Raw genomic sequence first — 23,340 nt, forward strand, 5'->3', positions numbered from 1 at the left:
CGAATAGTTACCCTGAGCAGTGGATGCACATAGAAGACATATGCCAGCAGCAAATGTTTTGTTCAGTCTCTCTGTAGCTACACCGATGTAGCTATTACTTTTTCATTGCCATTTCAAAAATGTTTGCAAGGTTAGCGCAGCAATTGCTGCTTTATTGCAACCACTTTTCTGAGAGAATAACTCCTCAGATTTGTGCACTTTGTACACTGCTTATCTCTCCAGTACTTTATTCTGCTTTGAAGCGATAGCTAAAACAATTACACTGACAAGAACTGTATCAGGGATGGAATAAACAACTGAGGCCACGATTCCGCCATTCTTCAGATGGTTGTATTATTTTGCATTGTTCACATTAGCGTTCAGAAAAATATCTCCAAATAGTTTCACAAATATGTTAACGTCAACTTTCAAATGCTTTCCTATAAAAATAGGAAAAGTGTAATTCATTAACAGAACAGGACAGCAGCCAGGTTGTTTCCCTTGGACAACGTTATAGTGCCTCACACACACAGAATGACATTGGCAAATCCATAAAAGGTGGTTAAGAGTTGAATAACCTTACAGGGCTTCTTAAACAGTGAAAGTATTTAAGCCATCAAAAGTGCACACGCTTAAAAGAAGTATGTTTAAGTACTTTAATAACTAGTCTGTTCCTCAAACTAAACCAGTATGTATAGCTGTAGGCAAGACAGCAGGCAATTGTGTGGTATGGAGGCAAACATTTCCTACCTGACATGAGTCACCGGCATACTCTGGAGGGCAGGAGCATGTTTCTACACTGTATGCGATACTGCCACTTCCTGTGCTGGTCGTTTCTTCCAGCCCAACCTCACCAAGGGTTAATCGCTGAGTTTCAGTGAAGTAAAGGCCTCTGATGTGTAAAGCATCCAGTCTAGACAGGATTATCATCAGTTCTTCTCTGGATACAAGGTTATTGCTGCTGGCATGTCTGAAGTTTCCCTGCACATGAAGGATACAACATGAGTACAGCCCTACAGCTTCTTAAAAAGGGAACATGAAAAGAAGATGGGATGGACAGAAAAAAAAGAAAAAAAAAGAGGAAAAAAGCAAACAAAGTCCTGCAGTCCCAGTGATGAGGGGGAAGCAAACATCAGGAAACAAGAACTATGAATGTAAATACAGGATAGGCAGGGAAAGGAGTAATGAGTATAAAGAGATGTGCTTTGTGAGGTACGTATGGCTTTGAGGTATCAAAAAGTGAAGCAGCATACAGGTTCTTCTTCAGTCATCCAAATGGATAGATTAACAATTAAAACAAACAAAAAAAAGTGGAAGAAAATGCTTTTATTTTTATGAGTAACTGAAGTACTAGAAACCCAGTAATGAGATCTGTATTTCACATGCTTATATGCTGCTAATAGAGCATACCTGAAAATGGAATTTAGCTTGAAGAAACATTATCCTTTTACCTATATGAGACAGAAATAACTCAGATTGATTTTCTGTGCACAGATTTAAGAAAGGAATAATCCCTGCCAGCTTCACCTCCCCAAACATTGGAGGCCCGATCTATACTAAGCACCTCAACTCCTTTGAGATTCATAGGAGAAAAGCAAGTAATGATTCATTCCATCAGTTTTAAACTAAAAGAGAGGAGATTTAGGTTAGATGTTGGAGGAGATCTTTCACTTAGAGGGTATTGAGGTGCTGGAACAGGTTGCACAGAGATGTTGTAGATGCCACATCCTGGAAGATGTTCAAGGCCAGGTTGGATGAGGCCCTGATCTTCTGCTTGATTTAGTGGTTGGCATTCCTACCCATGGTAGGGGTTGGAACTAGATGATCTTTTAAGGTCTCTTACAAACTACACCATTCTGTGATTCTATGATCCCTACTAAGTACATATCAAGGGCTGCACTGAGTCATCTTCTGGTGGTGACTGATTCAGTATTACACCGCTGGCTCTGGAGGGAGTGCTAAGGATTAAAGTTGGACAAAATGCCTAACTCAGAAGTGCTAGAAATAGGTGGCATGAAACAGAGCCTATGTTCAATGTGGGAGTAAAGAGAGAAAAAAAGTCTAGATTTATGATCTGCAATATTGAAATCTATATTAACATTACTAAGCATATTTATTTAAATATTACCTGTAAATTGTTATGTACCGCAAGAAAGAAAAGGGAAGGCCATTCCATTTCCATTTCTTACCTCAACTAACTGCACACGGCCATAATATTGACGGTCAGGCAGAGGGTTGTTAGGATCCACATAAACAATCTTCATTTGCTGGCCCTGCATGAGAATAAGGATATAACATTGCCACAAAAAGCAGCAAAATAGCAAAGTGTTCACATGTAATATAATTTGATTAAGTGTGTTATTCTTGTTATTTGGAGAATAAAAACTAATAGTAATGATACATCATTCTGTAAGCAAAGCATAATGAGCAAAGAAATGAGTGCTTTGTTTTATTGTCAGAAGTGATTTCCCTGCTTTGACACACTGACATTCTTGCTTTTAAATAAAACACAAGATAATTAAATTAATGCTTGCCGTTAGAAATTAGTTATTAGTTCCAAGTCAAAACTTTCTTTTTTTTTGATTTTCATAGTCTCCTGTACAAGAAAAGGTTGGCATGTGGAAAGGAATACAAAAACATTGGACTGACAAACACTCTTTGACCTCACATCCTGCTACCCAAATGACTTTGGGTACCTCATGAGGCATATTTCCTAATATGAATCCTCGAATGCTATATTGAATTTTCTCATGGTCAAAAACAAAAACACCGCCTTGGGAATTTTGAAATACCAATAGTTTATCTAAATTTTTATTTGCTCTGAAGGTATTTGCAGTTAATAATACACTACCTTGGTATCAGAGAGAGACATATTGATAGCTCTGAGCAAAATGCAATAAAATCACTTTCACAGAAATGGAGCAAGTTGCTATAAAAAGTTAAGCACAATATAGGAACAAAATTTGCCATATCTGTCAAGTAGAAGAAAAAAATAATAATCATGGTATGGTTATTGCTTGAAAGACAAAAAAACCCACCTGTCTCAAAACTTACTGTTAGTATTATTTCAGGTCTCTTATCCAGAAGAACCATTCCTTCACTAGGTAAGCCAAAAGATTTCACCTGGTAGCTTAGGAAGCCACCATATGAAGAAAGCTGGAACAAAATGCACATAATCAGAAATACTCTACTGTGCTGTTGCTTGTTAATAATATGATTTGTATTCAAATTTACTGCACCTCAAGAATTGTAAATAATATATATCTTTTGTTCTTTAAGCCACATGTGAAAAAGCATTTTGTTTGGATGAAAATATTTGATTTGTTTACTTTGAGTAGTATCTGATCTTAGAATAGAATCACTGAATAACTCAGGTTGGAAAAGACCTTAAGATCATCAAGCCCAACCACAAATTGATATGTCGATATGATATGATAGTGTTCTTTGGATAGTTACCAGTGCCATTTTATTTCTACACCTTGATTCATGCCTTTTGCGTTGTGGAAAAAAAATATCACATCAACACATAAGTGCTGTTCTTCCCCAGACTATAGAACAAATTTGGCTCATCAAGAGCAGACATCAGATAATTAAATTGGTCATTTATGCCCAGTGAACAGCCATGGATAAGGAAAACTAACCATGTTTGAATGTGAGTCTCATTGGCTAACTCATTTTCCTAACTTGCTACAGACATGAATCTAATCAGGAAATCTTTGTCCCACTTAGTAGATGATATAATTTCTACTGGAATCAGCTCTATTGTAAGACGATGATAACAGGCCAATGTTGGAGGCTGAGCTAAAGCCACCTGCCTTTTGGCTCAGCTACAGATGACCTCAAAAGGCCTCAAACCAAACCAGATTAACATTCCACTGCATTAAACAAAGAATGAGGCAAGCATATTTGAATCATCTGTCAAACAGCTCCTCTGGGTTGTATGAGAAATTCTGTTTCTAACATACTATATAGAGACAAAAAGATGCTCTAGGCAGAGCCTAAATACTTCTTGTTCCAAGAAGTGCTTGCTAAAAGTTTTATGGGTGCTAGGTGAAACATAAATCTTGGAGGAGTTAGTAAGGGCTTCTCGTGCCTTGATCTCTTCAATGCTCGTGTAGGAGCCTTTGCAGTCTTTGTGATGGAGAATATTGCAATAAAGAATCTCCTGTTTCCATTACCAACATCTCCTCATGCAGTAATTGCTAACATTTTAAACATCCCTTTCTCCCTTACGATTCTGGGAAAAGATGATGTCATCAAATCTACTACATTAATATGAAAGAATTTTATGCCTGAAGTGTATACATCCAATTTACTAACTTTTCTTTGGAAGTGCGTTCTTCATAAAAGAAGCATTTGTTCTATTTGTTTCTATATATCTTGACGAATTACAAATCAGACGTGGGCGTGCCTGGATTGATACTGTACCATAGAATATAAAAAACATAGCACTGTTCTTAGTAGCTGTTTTTAAAAGCAATAATAGATCAATTTAATTGGAACAAGAAGAAGTTTGTTTGGATTAGAATTATAGTTAATAAAGTATGCTTTATCATGAAATTACTTCAGAAAATTGTTTTTAGATATTGCAGCAAGAAGCCTTATCATGTAAACAGAAAGCGCACCTTCCCTCCTCCCTCCCTTCCTTTCTTTTTTTTTCCCCTTGTTGGCTGCTGAGTATTTTGCTCTTTGCTGAGCTTTTATTCTTTTGGAAGTCTGCCCAGGAGGGGATTACTCTGGGGTATGGGTGTCCAACATTCTGGCTTGCCTAGGCTGCACTGAGTAAAGAGGAACTGTCTTGAGCCATGCACGAAATGTAATATAGTTAATGTACATAAGTAACAAATCTATTATTATTATTATTATTATTATTATTATTATTATTATTATTATTATTATTATTATTATTATTATTAAAACTAAGCAAAAAGATAGCAACAAAAGCATAAAATTAGTGGGTTGGACACAGATGATCTAGAGAATCTAGAAGTATACTATGGCACATTGCCGAACACTCTGTGTTCTGAGTTTCAGGGAAGTACCTTAAGGTACCAGGTCTATAAACCATAGTTCCTGATTGTGCTTTTCACAACCTTCTACTCAGAAGTCACATGTTATGATTCCAGGCATTTCAGGAAAGGCAGAAAGAATCTAATGAGCAGAAAAGAGTCTAGTAAGGGAAGAGAAATAAATGTATCTAAGGAATATAGAGGGACTCTATATCAACAGTGCTGGCGCACACACACACACACACAAAACTAATCCAAAGAACAGTTTAATAAAACAGTAGAGTCATGCGTAATTTACCTTCTCTCCCAGGTAAGATGGTGGTGCTTTCCAGTACAAACTATGCACTGAAGCAGGCAATTCTTGAACATCAGCCACCACACTATTACTGACTGGATTGAAAGTGACAGGAATGTCAATATTTTCATCCACTGCCTCCAAGCGCCAGTTCCTCATGTCCACAAACTGAAAATACATAAAGGAAATGAAAGTTTGTTTCATCTTCTACTAAGCTTAACTAACACTATATCATGGGGGGCGTGGGGGAGGAGGGAAATGTTTAGACTTTGGCTCTTGTTTCATTCACTATACAACCTCTTATTTATTATTATTCTGGGGGAAAAAAAAGCATAATGTGTATCTACCAAAACATCTCAGAGCAGTAAAATGAACAGATAGATAGGTTTTCAAGAACAGTCTTTGGTAAACATTAGATGAAATCTTCTAAATGTCAATGCAAATTTGCTACCAAATAAATAAATAAAATAAAGGGAAAAGGGCTATTTTAACTAAAAGGCGCATTCAGACTATACCTAAGATTTAATAATGCTGCACCAAATCTGCACTGTTGCTTACAGATTATCTTCTCATCCTTCACAACTAACAAAAAAATATTTGCATTTTTAGAAGAAATCTGGTGTTTCCATAATGGAATAAATGTAGGTTTGTGACAGCAGAGGAAAAAAAAAACAACTATTAAATACACCTTGGTTCGACGACGATTTGTGCTGCGACAGCTGCTTGTTACCCCGAAACAGAAACAAGTGGTGCATCCCTTGGGATTAGAAGGGTCCAGATAAAATGATCCGGGTCGGCAAACATCACATTCTGCACCTTCAACATTCTCCTGTTAAAGCATGGTTGAAAGAATTCTCAGAGTTTTCCTTTTGATTTTAGTAAGGCCCCCAAAATATCCTGCACATAAAACAAATCTGATAAAATACTTAAGTGCACGGAAACATGAATGAAAACGTGTGGCTGTCCATATACCATATTCCAAATACAAATAGAAGTTACTTATTTGAGACTATCTTAGTTATGAGTTGTCTTTCCAGGCTATAAAGTTAACTGCTGAATAATACCTATTAGTCAGAGACAGCTGGTAACTTTCCTGCCAAAACCCTCCTGCCGGCTTTTTGAAACCTACAATATAAAAGGTCACTTGTGAAAGTTCACATTTATCATACCTAATTATGCAAATCAGAACAAAAGAAGATTTCCTGGATACAACGTTGTGGTGAAATGTCAACTGACATAACTAAAAAAAGCCTGAGGCCTGGTTAATGTCCAAAAGCTGAGATACAAATACACAGAGCAGAGCTGTGCAGGGTTCAGACTGCTTCAATAAATCCATGAACATCTTTGTTGTATTGCTGTAACATCATGTAAAAACTGAAATAAAACTGGCAGATGCTGAACTCATTTAAATAAAAGCAGTTTACCTGCTATCGCGATAATCTGTGCACATATTGCAATGTGTGCTTTTCTACAGCCGCACTTAATTCTTAATGATAAACTCATATCCATTAAATTTGAATTAACTATTGACGTGCAAACAATGCTTATGAATGCAGAAATAATTTCATTTATCTGACCTTGCAGAGACAAATTCCTGTCTGAGGATCACAAACATCTGGTTCCGTGCCATCTCTGTTACAATTACATGGTATGCAGTTCGGGAAATCATAAGTACCTGGAGCACACCGATCACACTGCCGTCCTCTTATTCCTGGTTTGCATCTTTATTGAACAGAGAAACATGCAGAAGGGAATCAATAAGAAAGGCAGAAGAGAGAGTGGGAGGGAGAAAGGGAAGATTAAAACAAAAGGCTGGTGGCTTTTTGAGGAAATTGCGTGGCTATGAAAAACCTTCATGAGTTTAATGAAGAAAGAGCAACAGATTAGTTCTGCTCTTTGAATCGAATAGTGAGAAGAACTGCAACATTTTACAGTGGTCATGGAAATTATGAAGGGATTTGATTTTGAAAGATATAAAAGCTCACAGTGGAATTAGAATTCTGCAGCAAATCAGTGCTTGCGGTGCAGAACTACTCTATACGCCAAAGAATGAAACATGAATATCGCATACAGGTAAGAGCACTTGGGAGATTTATAGCTGGAGGATGGGACTGGGCATTTCCCAAGGTGCTCACCTGCTAGCAAAAATGTGGAGAATCCCAGGCTTATGAATAATTATGGAGACTTCAACTTAACACAAGTCTTGTGTTAGTTCGCAACTGTTCACAAGGGATACAGTGACAGCTGAATCTCTTGGATTTCATAGAATCATAGAATAGTTTGAATTGGAAGGGACTTCAAACATCATCTAATTCCCACCCCCCCGCCATGGGCAGCTTGTAAGCTTCTTTCAAGCATTGGAAGATTGTAATGAGGTCCCCTCAGAGCCTTCACTTCTCCAAGCTAAACAATCCCAACTCCCTCAACCGTTCATCATGGGAGAGGTGCTCCAGTTCTCTGATCACCTTCATAGCCCTCTCAGCACCAAATTTATACATGCACTAACACAACAAACATATGGAAACAAATAGTTAATTATGTGGACAAGGTAGACTGCACTTCACGTAAAATACAAAAACAATTACTCATTTCACCAAAGAATGGGTGAGGTTTCTCTCTGAATGCATTACACCCTACACACAAGTAACTGGAGTTAGATGGGGACTTTGAACTTCATATAATCCACAGAAGGAAAAGTATTTATCAAAATGCAGTAGCTGGCTTTATACTTTCAAATCAGCTAACAAAATATTTGCCAAATGTCAGATTTTGCTTTAGATATATATTTTAACCAGTAAGTTGTCATCTCATTTATGTCACTAGTTAGGCTGCGTGTTAGATATATCACCATTACCATCAGGCAATACAGCTATTCACTGAGACAGAAAATCTATTTCTGCAGAAATTATCCTCAATTTTGCTCGAGCAGAAATGTGCTAAGCCCTATCTTTAAAGTATTAGATTTTATTTGACTAAATTATTCAATCTATTTTTGTACAGCTTTGGTTGCCTGTGTAACAATAAGGTATGTAGGGAAGTGAAAGTAGAGACCTGTCAGATTAATGTATATCAGTAGGTGCAGAATGTAAAAGAATAATAAATGTTGGAAAAGGCCTCTAAGATCATCTAGTTCAACTGTCCACTTACCACCAATATTGCCCCCTAGTGACCTGTCCCTAAGTACTATATATTCCATAAACACCTCCAGGGACAGAGACTCCACCACCTCCCTGGGCAGCCTGTTCCAGATATGTTTCACTTTAATCCTGAATCTTGATTTCTATCTACGCAAAAAGTTTCCTGTTTCATCACTGGGATAAAACAATTATTCAGTTCATGCATAAGCAGCAGACGCGAGAAAACAGTTAAAGTTCAGGAAATAATATAAATTTCTAATATGAACTCTGAAAATGAGTGTTCTCTGTCATATACGTGGGACTAGTGGCAGAATAGGAAAGACTGTATTTCTTCATTAGGACTCTGCAAAAGTATATCCAATCCAATCAAACTGACTCAAACTTGGCCTTATGCAACCTATTGGCTCTCACATACATATATTTGCTGTTTATGTCCGCAAGGAAATAAACAGAAATGTTCAACTACACTAATACTGATGGTGTCTAATTCAACATGCTTCCCTACAACTATGGCTGTATGCTCTACCCATTTCAGACAACATAAACAACAGAATATACAGAGGAAGATATTTTTTACCTCATCATACCAATATACATAAAAACAATCACATCAGACATAGGGCATAATGGAGCAACTCCAAATGTATGATATTTTCTATACACACAGCATCTATTTTAAGTTCTTAAAAATTCATTGCAAACACTTAAGTTTTATAGCCCTTAAAAACATTACTTGGATTAAAGCCCACACTTTTGACTGTGGAGCATCAGATAGAAAGTTTTTAAGAATCTGGAGACAGCAGACACCATTACAAATTATGAATACGTCAGAGTTCCAGTCTGTGGTGAACTGCTATCCAGGCATTGAATAAGCTTACACGATACATCCCCAGCAAACAAAATGCATGCCTGGGTATCTCAAATGCCACCATTAGTTACTTACACAGACCAGATCTCCAGAAAGCAATGCACGTATTCCTGCAACAGCCGACTTCTACCTACTGTCAAACACCGCTTATTTCTCTGCTTATATAAATGTATGTAAGCATGTATATAAATTTATATAAATATAAATTTATGTAAAAATTCCCTGCATCCTCCCATATTCTCCAAATACCCAAAAAGAAGAGTGACGCAAACTACTCGCACATCACATATAATGCACATAATCCAAACTTACTTGCATTGCCCGTTGGTTTTTTCACATTCTGGTCTTGCTGCACTAACAACTCCTTTTTCTGAACAATTGCAGCTCTCACAGCCAACAAGAGGGTGATAGCTGAAGTAATGTTTCTCGCACACTTCACATTTTGGTTTCACAGTTCGAGGAGGGCAAATGCATTTGCCAGTTAAGTCATCACAAAGACGCTGCCCACAATTGCATGCTATGTCAAAGAAAACATTTTACAAATCAATCACATCCCAATTTAAAATGATCAGTTCTTATACAATCTTAATACAAAACAAACAAACACTACATTTTTTCTTTTCTTTCCTTCACTATTTTGAAACTTTAGGTGGCTTGTTTAACTCCAGCTATCATGATAATGTGAGAGTGAGAACAGCCAAGGCCATGGAACATGATTATATGACTGTAACTGTAGTTCCAAAGAGTAGCTTGAGACTCTGACTCGTTCCATGTTGCTTGAATTCAAACTTCCCCGAACTGTCAAGTATTAAACAATTAATAGTTTTGATTCCAAGATGATCGCTTTTACAAAGCAACATTAACAAACAGAGAATAACATATGGAAGGCATATGAGGACTAGTGGCGTGATCTACAGATCTGCTGATGTTATTAAGAACAATATCACAACGAGAGGAATTAAGAATGCGATGTGTCCTTGATTATCTACGGAAAACCTTGAAGGTGTAAGCTGAGATACAGTAGTGTTAACACAGCATCTACTAAGCAGTCAGTGCAGAAAAATCCACTTAACTGAGGAGCAATATGGATTTTAACCGGTAAAACTGTAAGCCCTGATCAGATAATTCACGAGGACACATCTCATTGTGAACCAGGTGCACTTAAAGGGAATGAGTTTACTTCTACATTAGACTGAAAGCTATGCTAAATCTAAGATGGCTCAACCAGCCTGCCATAGGATCAAGCCCTGTAAAAAAGAATGAAGCTGTAGTGCCTATGCAATGAAATGAGAGAATTAAATAACTAAAGTCTTCTCAGGTACTGAATAAGCCAGATCATGTACTTACGCTTGCAGAATGGGAATCCATAGTAGCCAGTTCGGCATCTACTGCACTGACGCCCGATGACATTAGGTCTGCAAATACACTGTCCTCCCAGAGGGCTGCAAGTGGGGCTCGTGGAACCTTCGCTATGGCAATTACATGGCACTGCTCCATTGTTGTAGAAAGCCACGAGTGATCTTGCAGAATCCTTACAAAAGGCTGATGACCTATCTGGGCTGTTTAAACATAAACATAAACATAATTTTTGTCAGTACAGCCATTTGGAAATTGCTCTGAGAATACTTTGCAGTGGTTCTGTAAATCACGGTTCTATCTTTCAAACAATTCTTGGAAACAAGGATGGCATGCAAGGACAAACTTACATTAATCACATTAGCGGTAAATGGTTTTGATCGTTAGGTAGATAGGTAAGTAAGAGTAGGTAAGAGATTTTTTTTCAAAGAAAGTATGCATATTAGTCATATTAGTTTAGCAGGCCAAGCAAAATACCGAATATGGAAATATCAAAGACAGAAAGATGACATAGATTTTCCTCTTCCATCCTGTGAGCAATAAATCTACCTTTTCATTCCATTTACAATAGTAAGTCAGGGAAAAATTACTCATGCAATATTAATGGGCAAGCATAAGCCATGAGAAGCATTTTAACATAGCAGAGGGATTAAGCTTTCATACATTTTTCTTTAATATGAAGTGAAAATAATATTAAATACCAGCTTGCTGTCAAATTCCCAATTTTTAGGAAGTGATGCTTACTCAATATGAAAGCCGTTTCCTCCACACTGGGTGACAAAATCAAGTGACTTGTCCACAGTCTTTTTGTCAAGAATTTTGTAACTGTAGTTGTCTGCTGGAACAACTAAGACACTTTCCTTAAAATAGAAAAAAACTAAATTGTACATTTCAAGAAAAACAAAACAAAACAAACAAGCTGAGGCATTTGTATCTTTCAGTGTTACTTCTTTATGAGTAATGGATTTTCCCTAAAAATATAACGTTTAAACAAAAAGGTAGGAAAACATACTTGGAAGAAATATCCCCTCCCTCCTCCTCAAATTTATTCTAAAAGCATTAGAGTATGTGTTTTTTTTCTAAATTATTGTATTTTAGCATACAATGAAAGCAGTGTATGATATCTTAAAAACAAAAGCAGTGTACAAGATCCTATCAATTTGAAACACTACATTAAAGATCAAATTCTTTCTTCTTAGCTTTCATCTTTGTACCTATCTTTAAACAGCTGGTGAAGTTGGAAGAGTATTTTCAAGTACACTTACGTAACAAACTCACCAAAACCAGCATTCTTCTGTCAGGTATCATTACTGTAACAGAAACTTCAGGTTCAGAAATGTCAAGCTCAATTTGGTTTTCTGCAATCACCTGATCCCGACAGCCAGAAGAATGAGGGCAGAATGAAGCATTGAAGAATCCTAGAGGAAGTGTAATGCCAAACAATGACCAGTGTGCCAAAACACTGAGAAGAAAAAGTAGTTCGATTAAATTTGGATGCCTACCTGACCACACGTGTCCTGCATTCACATGCACACGCGCAGGGAATGTTGGATGTGCTGGCTGGTAAAAATGTACCACAAACACGTATTTGCCCAAGCGGGGCACTCTGCCAGTCATGGTTACCTGGTTCTGCAGAAACAAGAACAGCTCTAGTTGTACACTTCTTTTGTGAAATATTCTTGTTTTTATGAACTTTGCTACGTGTCTCCTAGCTGCAACAGTAGAGAAGGGACTTGGTATTTCTCAGGAAGTTAACAATAACTTCAAAGGCTGAAGCATTACATCTGCATGCTCCTACTTGTTAACATGTCAAGCACATGTAATGTACTTCTGTAGTCTCCAAGACTGATATAGGTTTAGAAAGAAACTGGCACATTTGTTTTTCTTTCAGTATATTATCCCTGTGGCTTAGTCAGTCTGCAATATTATTTTGATCATTTCGTTTTATCTTCTTATAATGCTTCATCTATAGAAATTTTCTAAGAACATCATTTGTGACTCCAGAAATGGTAGTTTCAAAATATGAGCTACCTGTAATGATGTCAAGGTGACTCCATCAACTGAGTCAGAAGACAAAGGGGCACTCAGTGGACGATGAAGTGTATTTCTTCGCACTTCAGAGATTTTCCCATCCCCGAATGCATTCAAAACCAACGTTGCTGGTGGAGTTTCATACACTGAGGGAATGCATGTTACACTAAAAGCAGAATAATATTAATTACTCATAGGGTTGGGAACACTCCCTAAGCGCCATGATAAAAAAACACAGTCAAATCCCAGAAGTTAACATGGTAGGATGTAATACAATTAACAGTGCAATAGTAACAACTGTTACTCTTTGGAATTTTATGGAGATGGTCAAAAAGTAAACGAAAACAATAGGTACATTCCTAACTTACAAAGGGGGAAATGCATGCAGACTGATTTTATTAACTCAGAACTTCCATAAACTAAATAGTTATCAATGAAGAGTCTGCTAAGGAAACAAAGAGTGTTAGAAATGCAATTAAAAAACATTCTACGATGCTGTTAGTTGCCTTCAGCAGAGCCTGTGCTGAGTTCTCAGTTCTAGTAATATTTATGTAAATATAACCTTTAAAAATCTAAGTTTTCCCACCAAAGCCAGTGGGACTACTTATGTACTTAAAAGTTAAGTATGTACTCAAAATATCTGTAGAACTGATGCCAAAATAAATAACAGTGCTCCTTGAAAGCATCCCAATTTGTCCACTTTTATGTTTAACCAATTTTTACTTGGTCTATTTCATTCTAAAGAATTTGGTTGAGATAAATGTTTTCCAAGACTTCAGGAGAAAATGTTATTTGAGGGTTTCATGCTGGTGTTTGTTCACTTGTTGTGGGTACTCAGAAGACAATGATTACTCTTTGTTTAGGACAGGTGAGGAACTGGAATAGCACTTGTGTTCCAGGACCAAGATTGAAATCTATTTTCCAGGCTTGTGTGGGAAACCATGTGCAACAACTGCTTATAATACTATTAAACTGAGCCAGGATTCTGAATCTTTCAACTTGATGAACACTAAGTACTTTGAGGAAAGCAAAAGTTATGCCAGGTATTGGTCTTAAAAACAGAACTGAAACATACAGCAAAATATGCAAATATAGAAAGAGAAAAAAAACAAAAAAACAACCAAGTAAAAGTTACCTAAATCTACATTAGCTTTATTTAAAATCATGTTTTACATCCTTTTTTTTTTTTTTTTTCCCCCCATTTTACTTGGAGTATATATACCTAGGAATGCAAAATTCCTATCATGCAAGGACAAGTACCTTCCATATTAGAAAGCTACTACTCTTAACTGTAAGACTGAATGAAATCATTAAAGCTGAAATTCAAAGCTATGCAGGCTGGCAAGCCAAGTACAGTCACATTCTTTTATTCAATTTCCATCCATATTTTTCTGTCTTCTATTTCAATTCAGCCATTACATTAGAAGCTGCCATCTGGAAAACTAGCAGACCTAGCCAGACACCTACTGCCTCTGAAGTCTTGCAAATGATTTTCACTTTTACTTTGAGTATTCCCCATTTACTTTGAGTACTTTACTCCCCATTGTCAGATCAGTCAGAAAAAAAGCCTAAAGACTCAAATCATAAAGGACATCCAGGCAAGACTAACAGAAGCTGAAATGTGGGGCTTCCTGATTCAGAAAAATGCAATGATAGTTCCTCTCTGGCACAAAGAACAAAACAGACAGGAAGGGGAAGACCTTCAACAGGATGGAGCAAGTGCTCGGCAAAACCTGAAACAAACTGCTTGGGAAGTGAAAATTATTTTCAGTAACAAAGGGTAATCAGCTTGAGTCAACCCAACTGTGTGTGAGTGCTCTAATTGCTGATCCTACACAAACATAGAGCAGAAGGATCACCTCCTTTTTTGCCTGATGAGTGCTGAGGGCACACTTGTCATACAGGATCACAGTCAGGTGGAGAAGGGAATGGATTGTTTGTGAAGCAGAGGTCTACCTGTTGAACATTTTGGGGCTGCCAAGTTTTGGTGGTGTATTTGTGAATTCAGGGTGCCTGGAAAGGCAGTCATATCCTCAACCAAGTAGCAATTAAAGCCATTTTGAAACAAGTGAAACAATGACATGCAAAATGAAAATCCAGAAAGTACAGCCAGTATTTCAGGCCAGATAATTCAAGACTTGCCAAAGAAGCAGCAATGTTTTGCATCTTGCACACCTACTACATTGGACAGCATGTGAAACACTTTTGCTTTCTAGTGCATTAGCACTCAGTAGTTCAGATAGTCAAGGAAAAGGACAGAATTAACAACATTTCAACTTTTTATTAATTCTACCTTGTAAAAGTGGCTTACGAACTATCTTTTAGTCACTGAGCAAAGGTTCATTAAAAAGCACTAAATTCCATTTGGTGCCTCTTTCATGATATCTTTCAGAGAAACAAAAGGATAAGCAAAACCAATTACGTTACCTTCTGTCATGGCTGCTCCTATAAACAGCTAAGCAGTGCACTTTAGGATTCACATATTCTAACGAAAATTCTTCAGCTGATATAATACAAACCTTGTGCTGAAAAATAAGCGCAATTAGCACTGTAAATAACAAGTATTTCCGATATATCTGGAGAATATTCAAACCAATCTTGAAGTCAATTATTCAGAAAAATAACACTATATTTTAGAAATAAAAATAAGGATATTCTTAGTATAAAACCTCCACACCTAGATATACAGCCTGGTAGTATCAACAGCTTCTGGATATGGATCATGTTAGCACAGCAATTGCTACTGGGAGTTAGCATACAGTTTAAATGGTGCCTCCAGAGAGGATTAATAACTGATATAATGCATTTTTCATAACATTTCTATGAAACTACTTATGTGTTTATAATTTAATCCTAGCTCTAGACAACCAGCTGTCTTTGTGTTTCTGAAATGGTAAACACAGAAACAATTTAGGATAAAAAAAACCAAACAACAACCAACAAAATCAGTGTCCAGAAATATGTATTACTGGTGTGGGCCAAAAGATGGCACTGAAGGCTTCTTATTCAAAGCATTTCAATGTTCTGTCATCTCTAAAATGAATTCATTTACTATCTGAAACTTCTAAGAGACTCAGGATACTCTCACATAGGTTTTGAAGATTAGAGGAAGGAAAAAAGAAAGAATAACCACCAGAAGTTTTTAATTTAAACTTTGCATATAGAAAACAGATAGGTACTGAAATAAAGCCTGTCTGAAATAAGAGATGGGGAAATACTCTTGGTGATGCAGAAGATAACAGGAATTTGTCTTTCTTGTCTGACTCGGTATTTTCTGAGTATGTATGAAGCAACATCTTCAAGCATCTAAATTACATGCTTTCACAGAACACATGAACATAAGAATCATATGCATATCTGCTTGGGAGATAAGGATTACAAAAGGGAAATGTAAATGGAAACTCACCAGAAGAAAATTAATTGATGATGCCTTAAGATGTATCTTTGTATCTGCTAAAAGGTCATAAGCTGCGATGCGGTTCCTGTCATCGACAACAACACTACGACAAAGGAAACTGAGACACAGAGTAGGATTAAAAATGAGTCTCTTGGTAAGGCTGTGCTGTTTATTCTATTGCCTAACTCAGCTGCCTAGCTAGCCTCACCACTGGTGCCCAGTCATTCTGCTGGACTGTAAACAACAACTATGTTTGGCCACTGGTAAACATGCAGCATCCTCACTGGTGAGACAAAGGAAGCACCAACTATAGAACATTCCTTGCCCTTTTTATGTTGATCTACGCAGAGTTCAAGCCTCCACACCTCAGCTCAGATGCTGAGATACTACTTTAAAGAGCATGTGAATATACATACATGCTGTCTGCAGATGTTCTCCAAGCTGCGTTACATGGCATGTAATTAATGTCCAGTACCTACTAAGTACTCCTTGAGGTGCCTGAATGTGCCGGCTGCTGCTTTCCTATCACTACACATTGCTGATGGTGTGGATCAGCAGCTATCATCCACTCAATAGCACCTGTGCAATTCATTATTTAGGAAACTATCTGTCCACTGAAATACTCCTCAGTACAAGTGAAAAATTGCTGGTCTGTTTCTCTTACTGACTACCTCCATTTAGCTCTACATCTTTGGTAAAGACAGACATATTGTAAGTGTTGCTGAAGGCCTGGAACCCTGCCTTGCTGAGAGAGCATGACTCCTACAGCCTTCCAGAAGTGGAAACAGTTCCCTTTGAGCAAGAGTTGACACACTTACTCGTGATTTTTCCAGTTTCTCTGATGTGTATGTCCTTCACCACTGTGAGTTCAACTGTTTCTTTTTTTATTTATTTATTTTTTTTTTACCAGAAGAGACACGCATCTTCCTGATCAGGAAAGATGACACAGCAACTTACTTGCAACGTGACCATTAGCTCAATGCAGAATGGCAGCAGAAGGGATTTACTGCGTTGCTAAATTTAAGTAGAAAAGGCTTATTTCTTGGGGTTTTTTTCTACGACTAATCTCTTAGTGTATCAGATAAACTAACAAGTAAGATCAAAATAAGCCCATAAGAGGTGCTTGACATAAAAACAATGAAATTGAAGCTTTATAAAAAGCATTTTGGGGCTCAAACTATTACATAACAGGCTAAAAATAAGAACTTTGCTTAGTAATAACCTTGCAAGGTCACTGCTTCATATTGCTCTGCTCTGTATCACATATATGCTGATGAAAACAATTTTTTCCTACTGGGCAGCTTCATCCTAAATAACCTTAAGCCTCCAATCTGTCCAACACTTGGCTCACAAGAAAAATTGATGCATGGCAGCAGTCTCCTCACACTCCCAGGGGCACAAACACCTGCAGGATCACATTTCAGTCATATTCTGAATTGCTCAAGTGTTAAAGACCATCTCACCCTGAACAGGCAAAATCTCTGAAACACCTCCAGTAATCTCAGCAGTCAACAAGGATAAATCAGCACATGGCTTACAACCTTGCCTACAGCCCAACAGCCAAAGGATGGCTACACTCAGTAACTCAGAGAAACATTTATACATCTGCTTCAACAAATCCTGTTACAACAGTGGGAACATCCTTGTAAAACTGGCTGCTACTTTTCTTTATAGCCCAAACCCTCAGACTGCTTTTAACTGAAGAAGTACTAATGCTGCAGACATCTGTTGCCAACAGAGCTGCTGGATGCTCTGCTACTGGACTCCAAGATTCATAAATTATAAGGATTTAAGTGTATATAAAAAATCCCTTTGTGTAGAAGTTCACTAAAGCAGCAATATTTAATGCGCTGACTGCATAGACTTAAAAATATAAACAGTACTCAGACAATCACGTATTTGCTTTTCAGTCAATCTAATATTTGAACAACATACATACTACAATGGATTCAGAAATACAAAAGATATAGTTATATACCAAATGGTTGCTTAACTGTTTAGTATTTACCTTACCTGTATTTGCAACTGTATATTCTCACTCTGCCTTCTGTGACAGGTCCAGGGCTGTTTACTGTTACCTCACCAGTGTATAACTGGTCATCTTCATTGGCGTATTCAAAAACAAGAACATAGTGACCAATGTGAGGAACATGTATGGTCACCTGTAAATTGACCTAGGTCAACAGTGGAAAAAAAAAGTCTTTAGATTTGTTGTTCTTTTTCTGGCAGGAAGCTCCCTTTTCCTGTCCTGCAAGCTAACTAGTTAGCATTAGTCTAGAGCCACCCTTGTACTGCCACAGCAAAGGACAATCCAACAGAATAGAAGTAGTGCTTATAAATTATCACTTTATCTACTAATAAAAGCCAATCAAATTCAGGAAGCAGCTGCCGTTTAACAGTTCTGGGAAGATAACAGATAGCAGATCTGCAAGATAAGCTGAGGCTTATTATTTCTTCTATCAACAGTAGAATTTACCAGTGGGGAAACTCTAATGATGTTAAAAAATAGCCATCCTCATCTCTAGCTTATCTTTATAAACAAATAAAAATGGACTCTAATTTTCTTCTAAATAAGCATTTCCATGAACATAACTCCTACCTCTGAAGTGCTGTATACTGATTCCCTATGTAGACTGAAAGCATCTTCTCCACATAGCTATTGCCACATTTGGAAAAAAACTACTTTTGCTTTTAGTTAACCTCTGCAAGTTGTTTGGAGTAATATTTTACAGAAAATACTCCAAAGTAGTTGAATAGAAAGTACTGTGGTTACAGGCTTTTTTTTGCATTGGGCTATACAATTCAAATTTAAGACGTCTTTCTCAATGTCTTGAGGCTATGAACATTGGTTTCAAGCTGCAGCAGGGGAGATTCAGGCTGGAAATTAGGAAATATTATTTCTCAGAAAGGGTGGTCAGGCACTGGAATGGACTGCCCAGGGAGGTGGTGGAGTCACTAACCCTGGGGGTGTTCAAGGAACAATTGGATGTTGTGTTGAGGGACATGGTTTAGTGGGAGCTATTGGTAATAGGTGAATGGTTGGACTGGATGATCTTTTAGGTCTTTTCCAACCTTGGTGATTCTATGACTTAAGCAAGCAAATGATGCTCTCAGCAGCCACCCTAACTTCACTGAAATTATCAGTAGTTGCACACATGCACACAAAGCACTAAGGCCTGTGGCAGGTAAGCATCCTTGCTGTACTTGGTATTTTTAAAACCAACTGCCACAGTAATAGAGGACATCATCATCATCATCCTACATGTAATTATCACACAATAAAATATTTATTTTAAACCAACTGTGTTTCTAGTATAATTTTCAGTTTCATAAAACATGTTTCTCTTTTTCCTACAGCAGTGGCATACTTTCTTCTGCCTGCTCTTTAAATGAAGTAAAAATTTTACATAACTATAGCTATTTAAGGGGAAAAAAAGATTGAGTCACTGCTGAAAAGTCATTTTGCCACTTCTGCTATAATTAAAGCAGTATGCTGAACAACACACTATGCCTGAAACACAGAGATTTTTATTTAATAAGACAGTTTTGTCAGAGTGAAACATCCACTCCAGCCATAGTTATAGATCTGCCTGTATTAATCTTCTTAAATAGATCGATATAAAGTTTAGAACTTATAAAATTTAGAACTGTTTTAGGGATGAGTTAAAGATCAGCAAATCTGTTTTAATCCAGTAGGTTTATAGTTAATGGCACAGATGGGACTGCAATTAGCACACAGGAATCTAACCTCTCTTCCACTGATATGCGACATCACTGGATGATCAGGAGTTGGCTGTCGGACAGGTATTCTGTGTTTTCCACCGTGCCTGAAATACACTGCCTCTGAAGCAAGGACACAGGAAAATCTGTCCAATGGCAAATGCTGATAGAGCAAGCAGCTTGCACAAAACAAAAAACAAATTATTATTATTATTGCTTTCAGTTGCAGCAGGATAATAACAATAACAATATACAATATAATAACAATATATAACAATAACAATATAATCCAATGCAATGGTTTATTTTGCAGCATATATACTGACTTCTCTGTTGAAACATCTCTTGAATAGGTGCAAGGTTCTGTAACTTGGATCTGCAAGATGGATGCTTCATAATAATCTATAGGTAACAGCACCATGTAATCCTAAAAACAAAGAATACAACAAATGCAAGACCATGCAGAAAAATACAGAATGAACATTTCCAGATTTTCACAATGTAGCAATGCACAAAACCAGCTACACAAATAAATTTTATGGAGAATATCTATCTGTAAGACACATGCTTTTGTTGTTACACGTCTAATGTTAACTCTATTTGTATCTTCATAGAGATGGGAGAAAGACACAGCTCTGTGAGCAGGGAAACTGCAGCCATTATGTGTTGTACAGGATGGTGTTCATAAAAGAGCGTACCCACCATATCTGTATCTTACAGGACACATCAAGTCCAGAGCCTTGGCATCTATAAGCCCCTCTTACTTAAGAGTTAGATCTGAAACAAGTACCTTCTAACTCAAGGTTGATCATGGTTTTTAAGCCTAACAATCCAGTTGCTAGAGTGGAAAAGAAAACTAGTTTGTCTGTTACACTATCACAGCTTGCTCTGCACAGTTTTCACCTATGTATGCAATTCACATGCATAAAGCTCAATTGTGTTTCACTCTGCAAGTAAGATTCACGTATCCCAGATGACTTTATAAAACTATTGCATATAATCTGTTAAGATGTGCTTTGTGTGTTCCTAAGACATGCTGGCATGTTTTGGCTCTGCCCTTCCAATATTTAAGCTAATTTATAAAAACTGTTTGGTTTTTTTTGGTGAAAACATACAGGGCTAAGATCATTAACAAATTCCTTTTCAAAGGCATTATTACAAAAACCAGGCACAGCAGTACTGTCACTTTCAGTAAGAAATATGCATGCAAGCTCTTTAGTAACATTTTGCACAGTACTGCATAAATTTAACAGAGCCACAGGTTTGATGACTAAAGATATTGGGTACCTGTTAACTCTATAAAATACATGCATAAATTTCAGTATGGTATCATTATGAAAAACCTTAAAGATGTAGGAACACAATCACCTCAATTTTTTATTTATCTATTTAATTTAAATAGGAATTTCTGAGAACTGCTTTCACAGAAAGCTTTTCAATGTGTGGAAGACTAAGGATGGGAGCATAAATACATTTTGAAAGTGACCTGCTAATTATAAAGCCCACCTTATAATATTTTTCTGAGGAATTTTTGTTAGGAAACAAACAACACTATCAGCAGCAAAGTTTTAAATGTGACGCCCGTAATGTAAGAATTAAAAGTTTATATGAGCTTTTATGCTCAACCAATTGCATATGTTAATACTGCTTCTTCCTTTGAAGGTCAGTATTTTGGATAGACTTGAAATCTGCAAGTACATGAAAAAATAGAGCAGGTAAAATCAGAGGACAAAATAATAATAATAAGACTCTGAAGCCAGTCATGCCACTGTGCTCTTTTTACTAATGTTGGATTTAAATTGCTTCCAGAGTTCTTTCTGGCATACAATTCCAGAATAATACAATCATAACAGCCTTCAAGCTCATGTTTTCCTCAATTGCTTTCTTACCAAGAGGACTTCTTCTGCTACTATACTGACAGTCCATGTGCCTGAAACCAGTGAGAAAGACTCTGTGGAGTTTGTTCCTGGGATTGTGACAAACGCTGGCTCCTTGCTGGGTGGGAAGACAAACTCTTTACTCTGAGCAGAACCTGCAAGCAGAAATAAATAAATAAATAGATGAGACTGTAAAATGTCTCTATCTGCTTAGTGCTCTAGACTTATGATTACGTATATTACACCTGATCTGGTAGAAGCTTGTCAGTGCTCCTCTATCAATATGTATTAACAACTGCACACAGTAAATTACAGAATTATGCAACTATTTTAATCTTCATTCTCATTAGTCTTGAGCAAATTGGTTCAGAAAAACAGACTTTTTCATAGAATCATAGAATGGCTTGGGTTGGAAAGGACCTCAAGGATGATCAAGCTCCAACCCCCCTGCTGCAGGCAGGGCTGCCAACCTCCTTACATAATACTAGACCAGGCTGCCCAGAGCCCCATCTAACCTGGCCTTGGTCAGCCCCAGGGACAGGGCACCCACAACTGCTCTGGGCAGCCTGTTCCAAATTACTGAGAGGAACTATGACTAAATTCCACTGATTCTCAGCAGGGTGATAATGCTAGGCGTAAAAAGAGATAATCCTGAACACAGACTTGGAATGTCTCTACCATTCAAAGGATATGGAGTACTTATCTTTTACTAGAGCATACTCAGTATCACTTGTTGAGGTCTGTAAACAGAACTAAGTGGATCAATAGTGTTCAACATGAAATAAGTATTACTCATGGCAGGAAGGGAGAAGCTACTTTTAAACTGAAATATTAAAGGCAACTAAACCAAGATAAGTGCTGTTATCCTTTATTTGAAAACTTCACAAAATACACAGTTCAGAGCTTTTGAGGACAGAACTGAAAGTACTAGATTTGGCAAACATTTAAAAAACAACAGTTGATTACTACTGCAAGCAGAAGTTTCATGCAAACATAGCCACATCAGTTACAGCAAAATATATTAGGAAAAGCACGGAAGCGCTGACGCTGTTAAGAGCAATGCATTTTAAGTGACAATACCAATTTGAATTAGTCGTATCTTGAAATGCTTCTCTGATCTATCATTTACCTGATCTACTGTTGTGCTGTCGAGTCATACCTACCTGTTTCAGGCCAAGTTTGACAAGCAGATATGCGGCCAGATAATGATTCACCTCCAGGGTTAATATATCTCAGGATAATGCGAAATAAGTAGAGGTTTGATTTTTCCACATTCAAAGTTATCCTCACTTCGTTCTGAAAAATGGAAGTTAATAAACAAAAACAGCCATAAAGTGCTAAACAGAAGAACAGTTAGAAGCCATGCAAGCACCATACAGATTGCCTACAAGAAAAATGCACATGCAGACAAGAACGTACTGGAATGACAGTGCTATGTATAACAGATGAAGACAGGTAAGCCTAGTGAGAAAATTAATTCACTTACAATTATAATTAGTGCCAACATGTTTTCCCACAGCAACTGAAATCTTTCCTTTAGAGCTTTTTGAACCCAGGTTGACATAGCGGAGGACTAGATGGAAGAGCTTAGGGGAAGCCACAGTGACAGTCACAACCACCTCTGGCTGGGAAAAATAAAAAGAAAGAGAAAAAGGAGGAAAGGAAAGTATA

At 37.2% G+C, this 23,340-nt stretch overlaps 1 protein-coding gene across 3 annotated transcripts in view; it reads right to left on the reverse strand.

Annotated features, from left to right (window-relative positions):
* The window catches only part of LAMA3 (laminin subunit alpha 3), a 102,724-nt gene that overhangs the window by 33,626 nt on the left and 45,758 nt on the right, over window positions 1-23,340 (reverse strand). Inside the window, exons 14-33 of one of the 3 annotated variants that reach the window (XM_085539586.1) lie at window positions 23,156-23,294; window positions 22,833-22,965; window positions 21,682-21,824; window positions 20,119-20,219; window positions 19,821-19,971; window positions 18,086-18,246; window positions 16,082-16,190; window positions 15,103-15,200; window positions 12,676-12,841; window positions 12,147-12,273; window positions 11,923-12,062; window positions 11,389-11,504; window positions 10,636-10,847; window positions 9,601-9,805; window positions 6,861-7,005; window positions 5,972-6,112; window positions 5,287-5,451; window positions 3,034-3,135; window positions 2,169-2,252; window positions 730-960 (exon numbers count right to left, since the gene is read on the reverse strand). In XM_085539586.1, the coding sequence (XP_085395712.1) occupies window positions 730-960; window positions 2,169-2,252; window positions 3,034-3,135; window positions 5,287-5,451; window positions 5,972-6,112; window positions 6,861-7,005; window positions 9,601-9,805; window positions 10,636-10,847; window positions 11,389-11,504; window positions 11,923-12,062; window positions 12,147-12,273; window positions 12,676-12,841; window positions 15,103-15,200; window positions 16,082-16,190; window positions 18,086-18,246; window positions 19,821-19,971; window positions 20,119-20,219; window positions 21,682-21,824; window positions 22,833-22,965; window positions 23,156-23,233 (2,808 nt within the window). In that variant the 5' untranslated portion in view covers window positions 23,234-23,294. The remainder of the gene's footprint in view (window positions 1-729; window positions 961-2,168; window positions 2,253-3,033; window positions 3,136-5,286; window positions 5,452-5,971; window positions 6,113-6,860; window positions 7,006-9,600; window positions 9,806-10,635; window positions 10,848-11,388; window positions 11,505-11,922; window positions 12,063-12,146; window positions 12,274-12,675; window positions 12,842-15,102; window positions 15,201-16,081; window positions 16,191-18,085; window positions 18,247-19,820; window positions 19,972-20,118; window positions 20,220-21,681; window positions 21,825-22,832; window positions 22,966-23,155; window positions 23,295-23,340) is intronic. The other 2 variants (XM_085539585.1, XM_085539584.1) reach the window with 2 other exon arrangements.

The sequence above is a fragment of the Coturnix japonica genome, chromosome 2, assembly GCF_054131305.1.
Source record: "Coturnix japonica strain WE chromosome 2, WE-NBRP24, whole genome shotgun sequence".
In the NCBI taxonomy this organism is placed as follows: domain Eukaryota; kingdom Metazoa; phylum Chordata; class Aves; order Galliformes; family Phasianidae; genus Coturnix; species Coturnix japonica.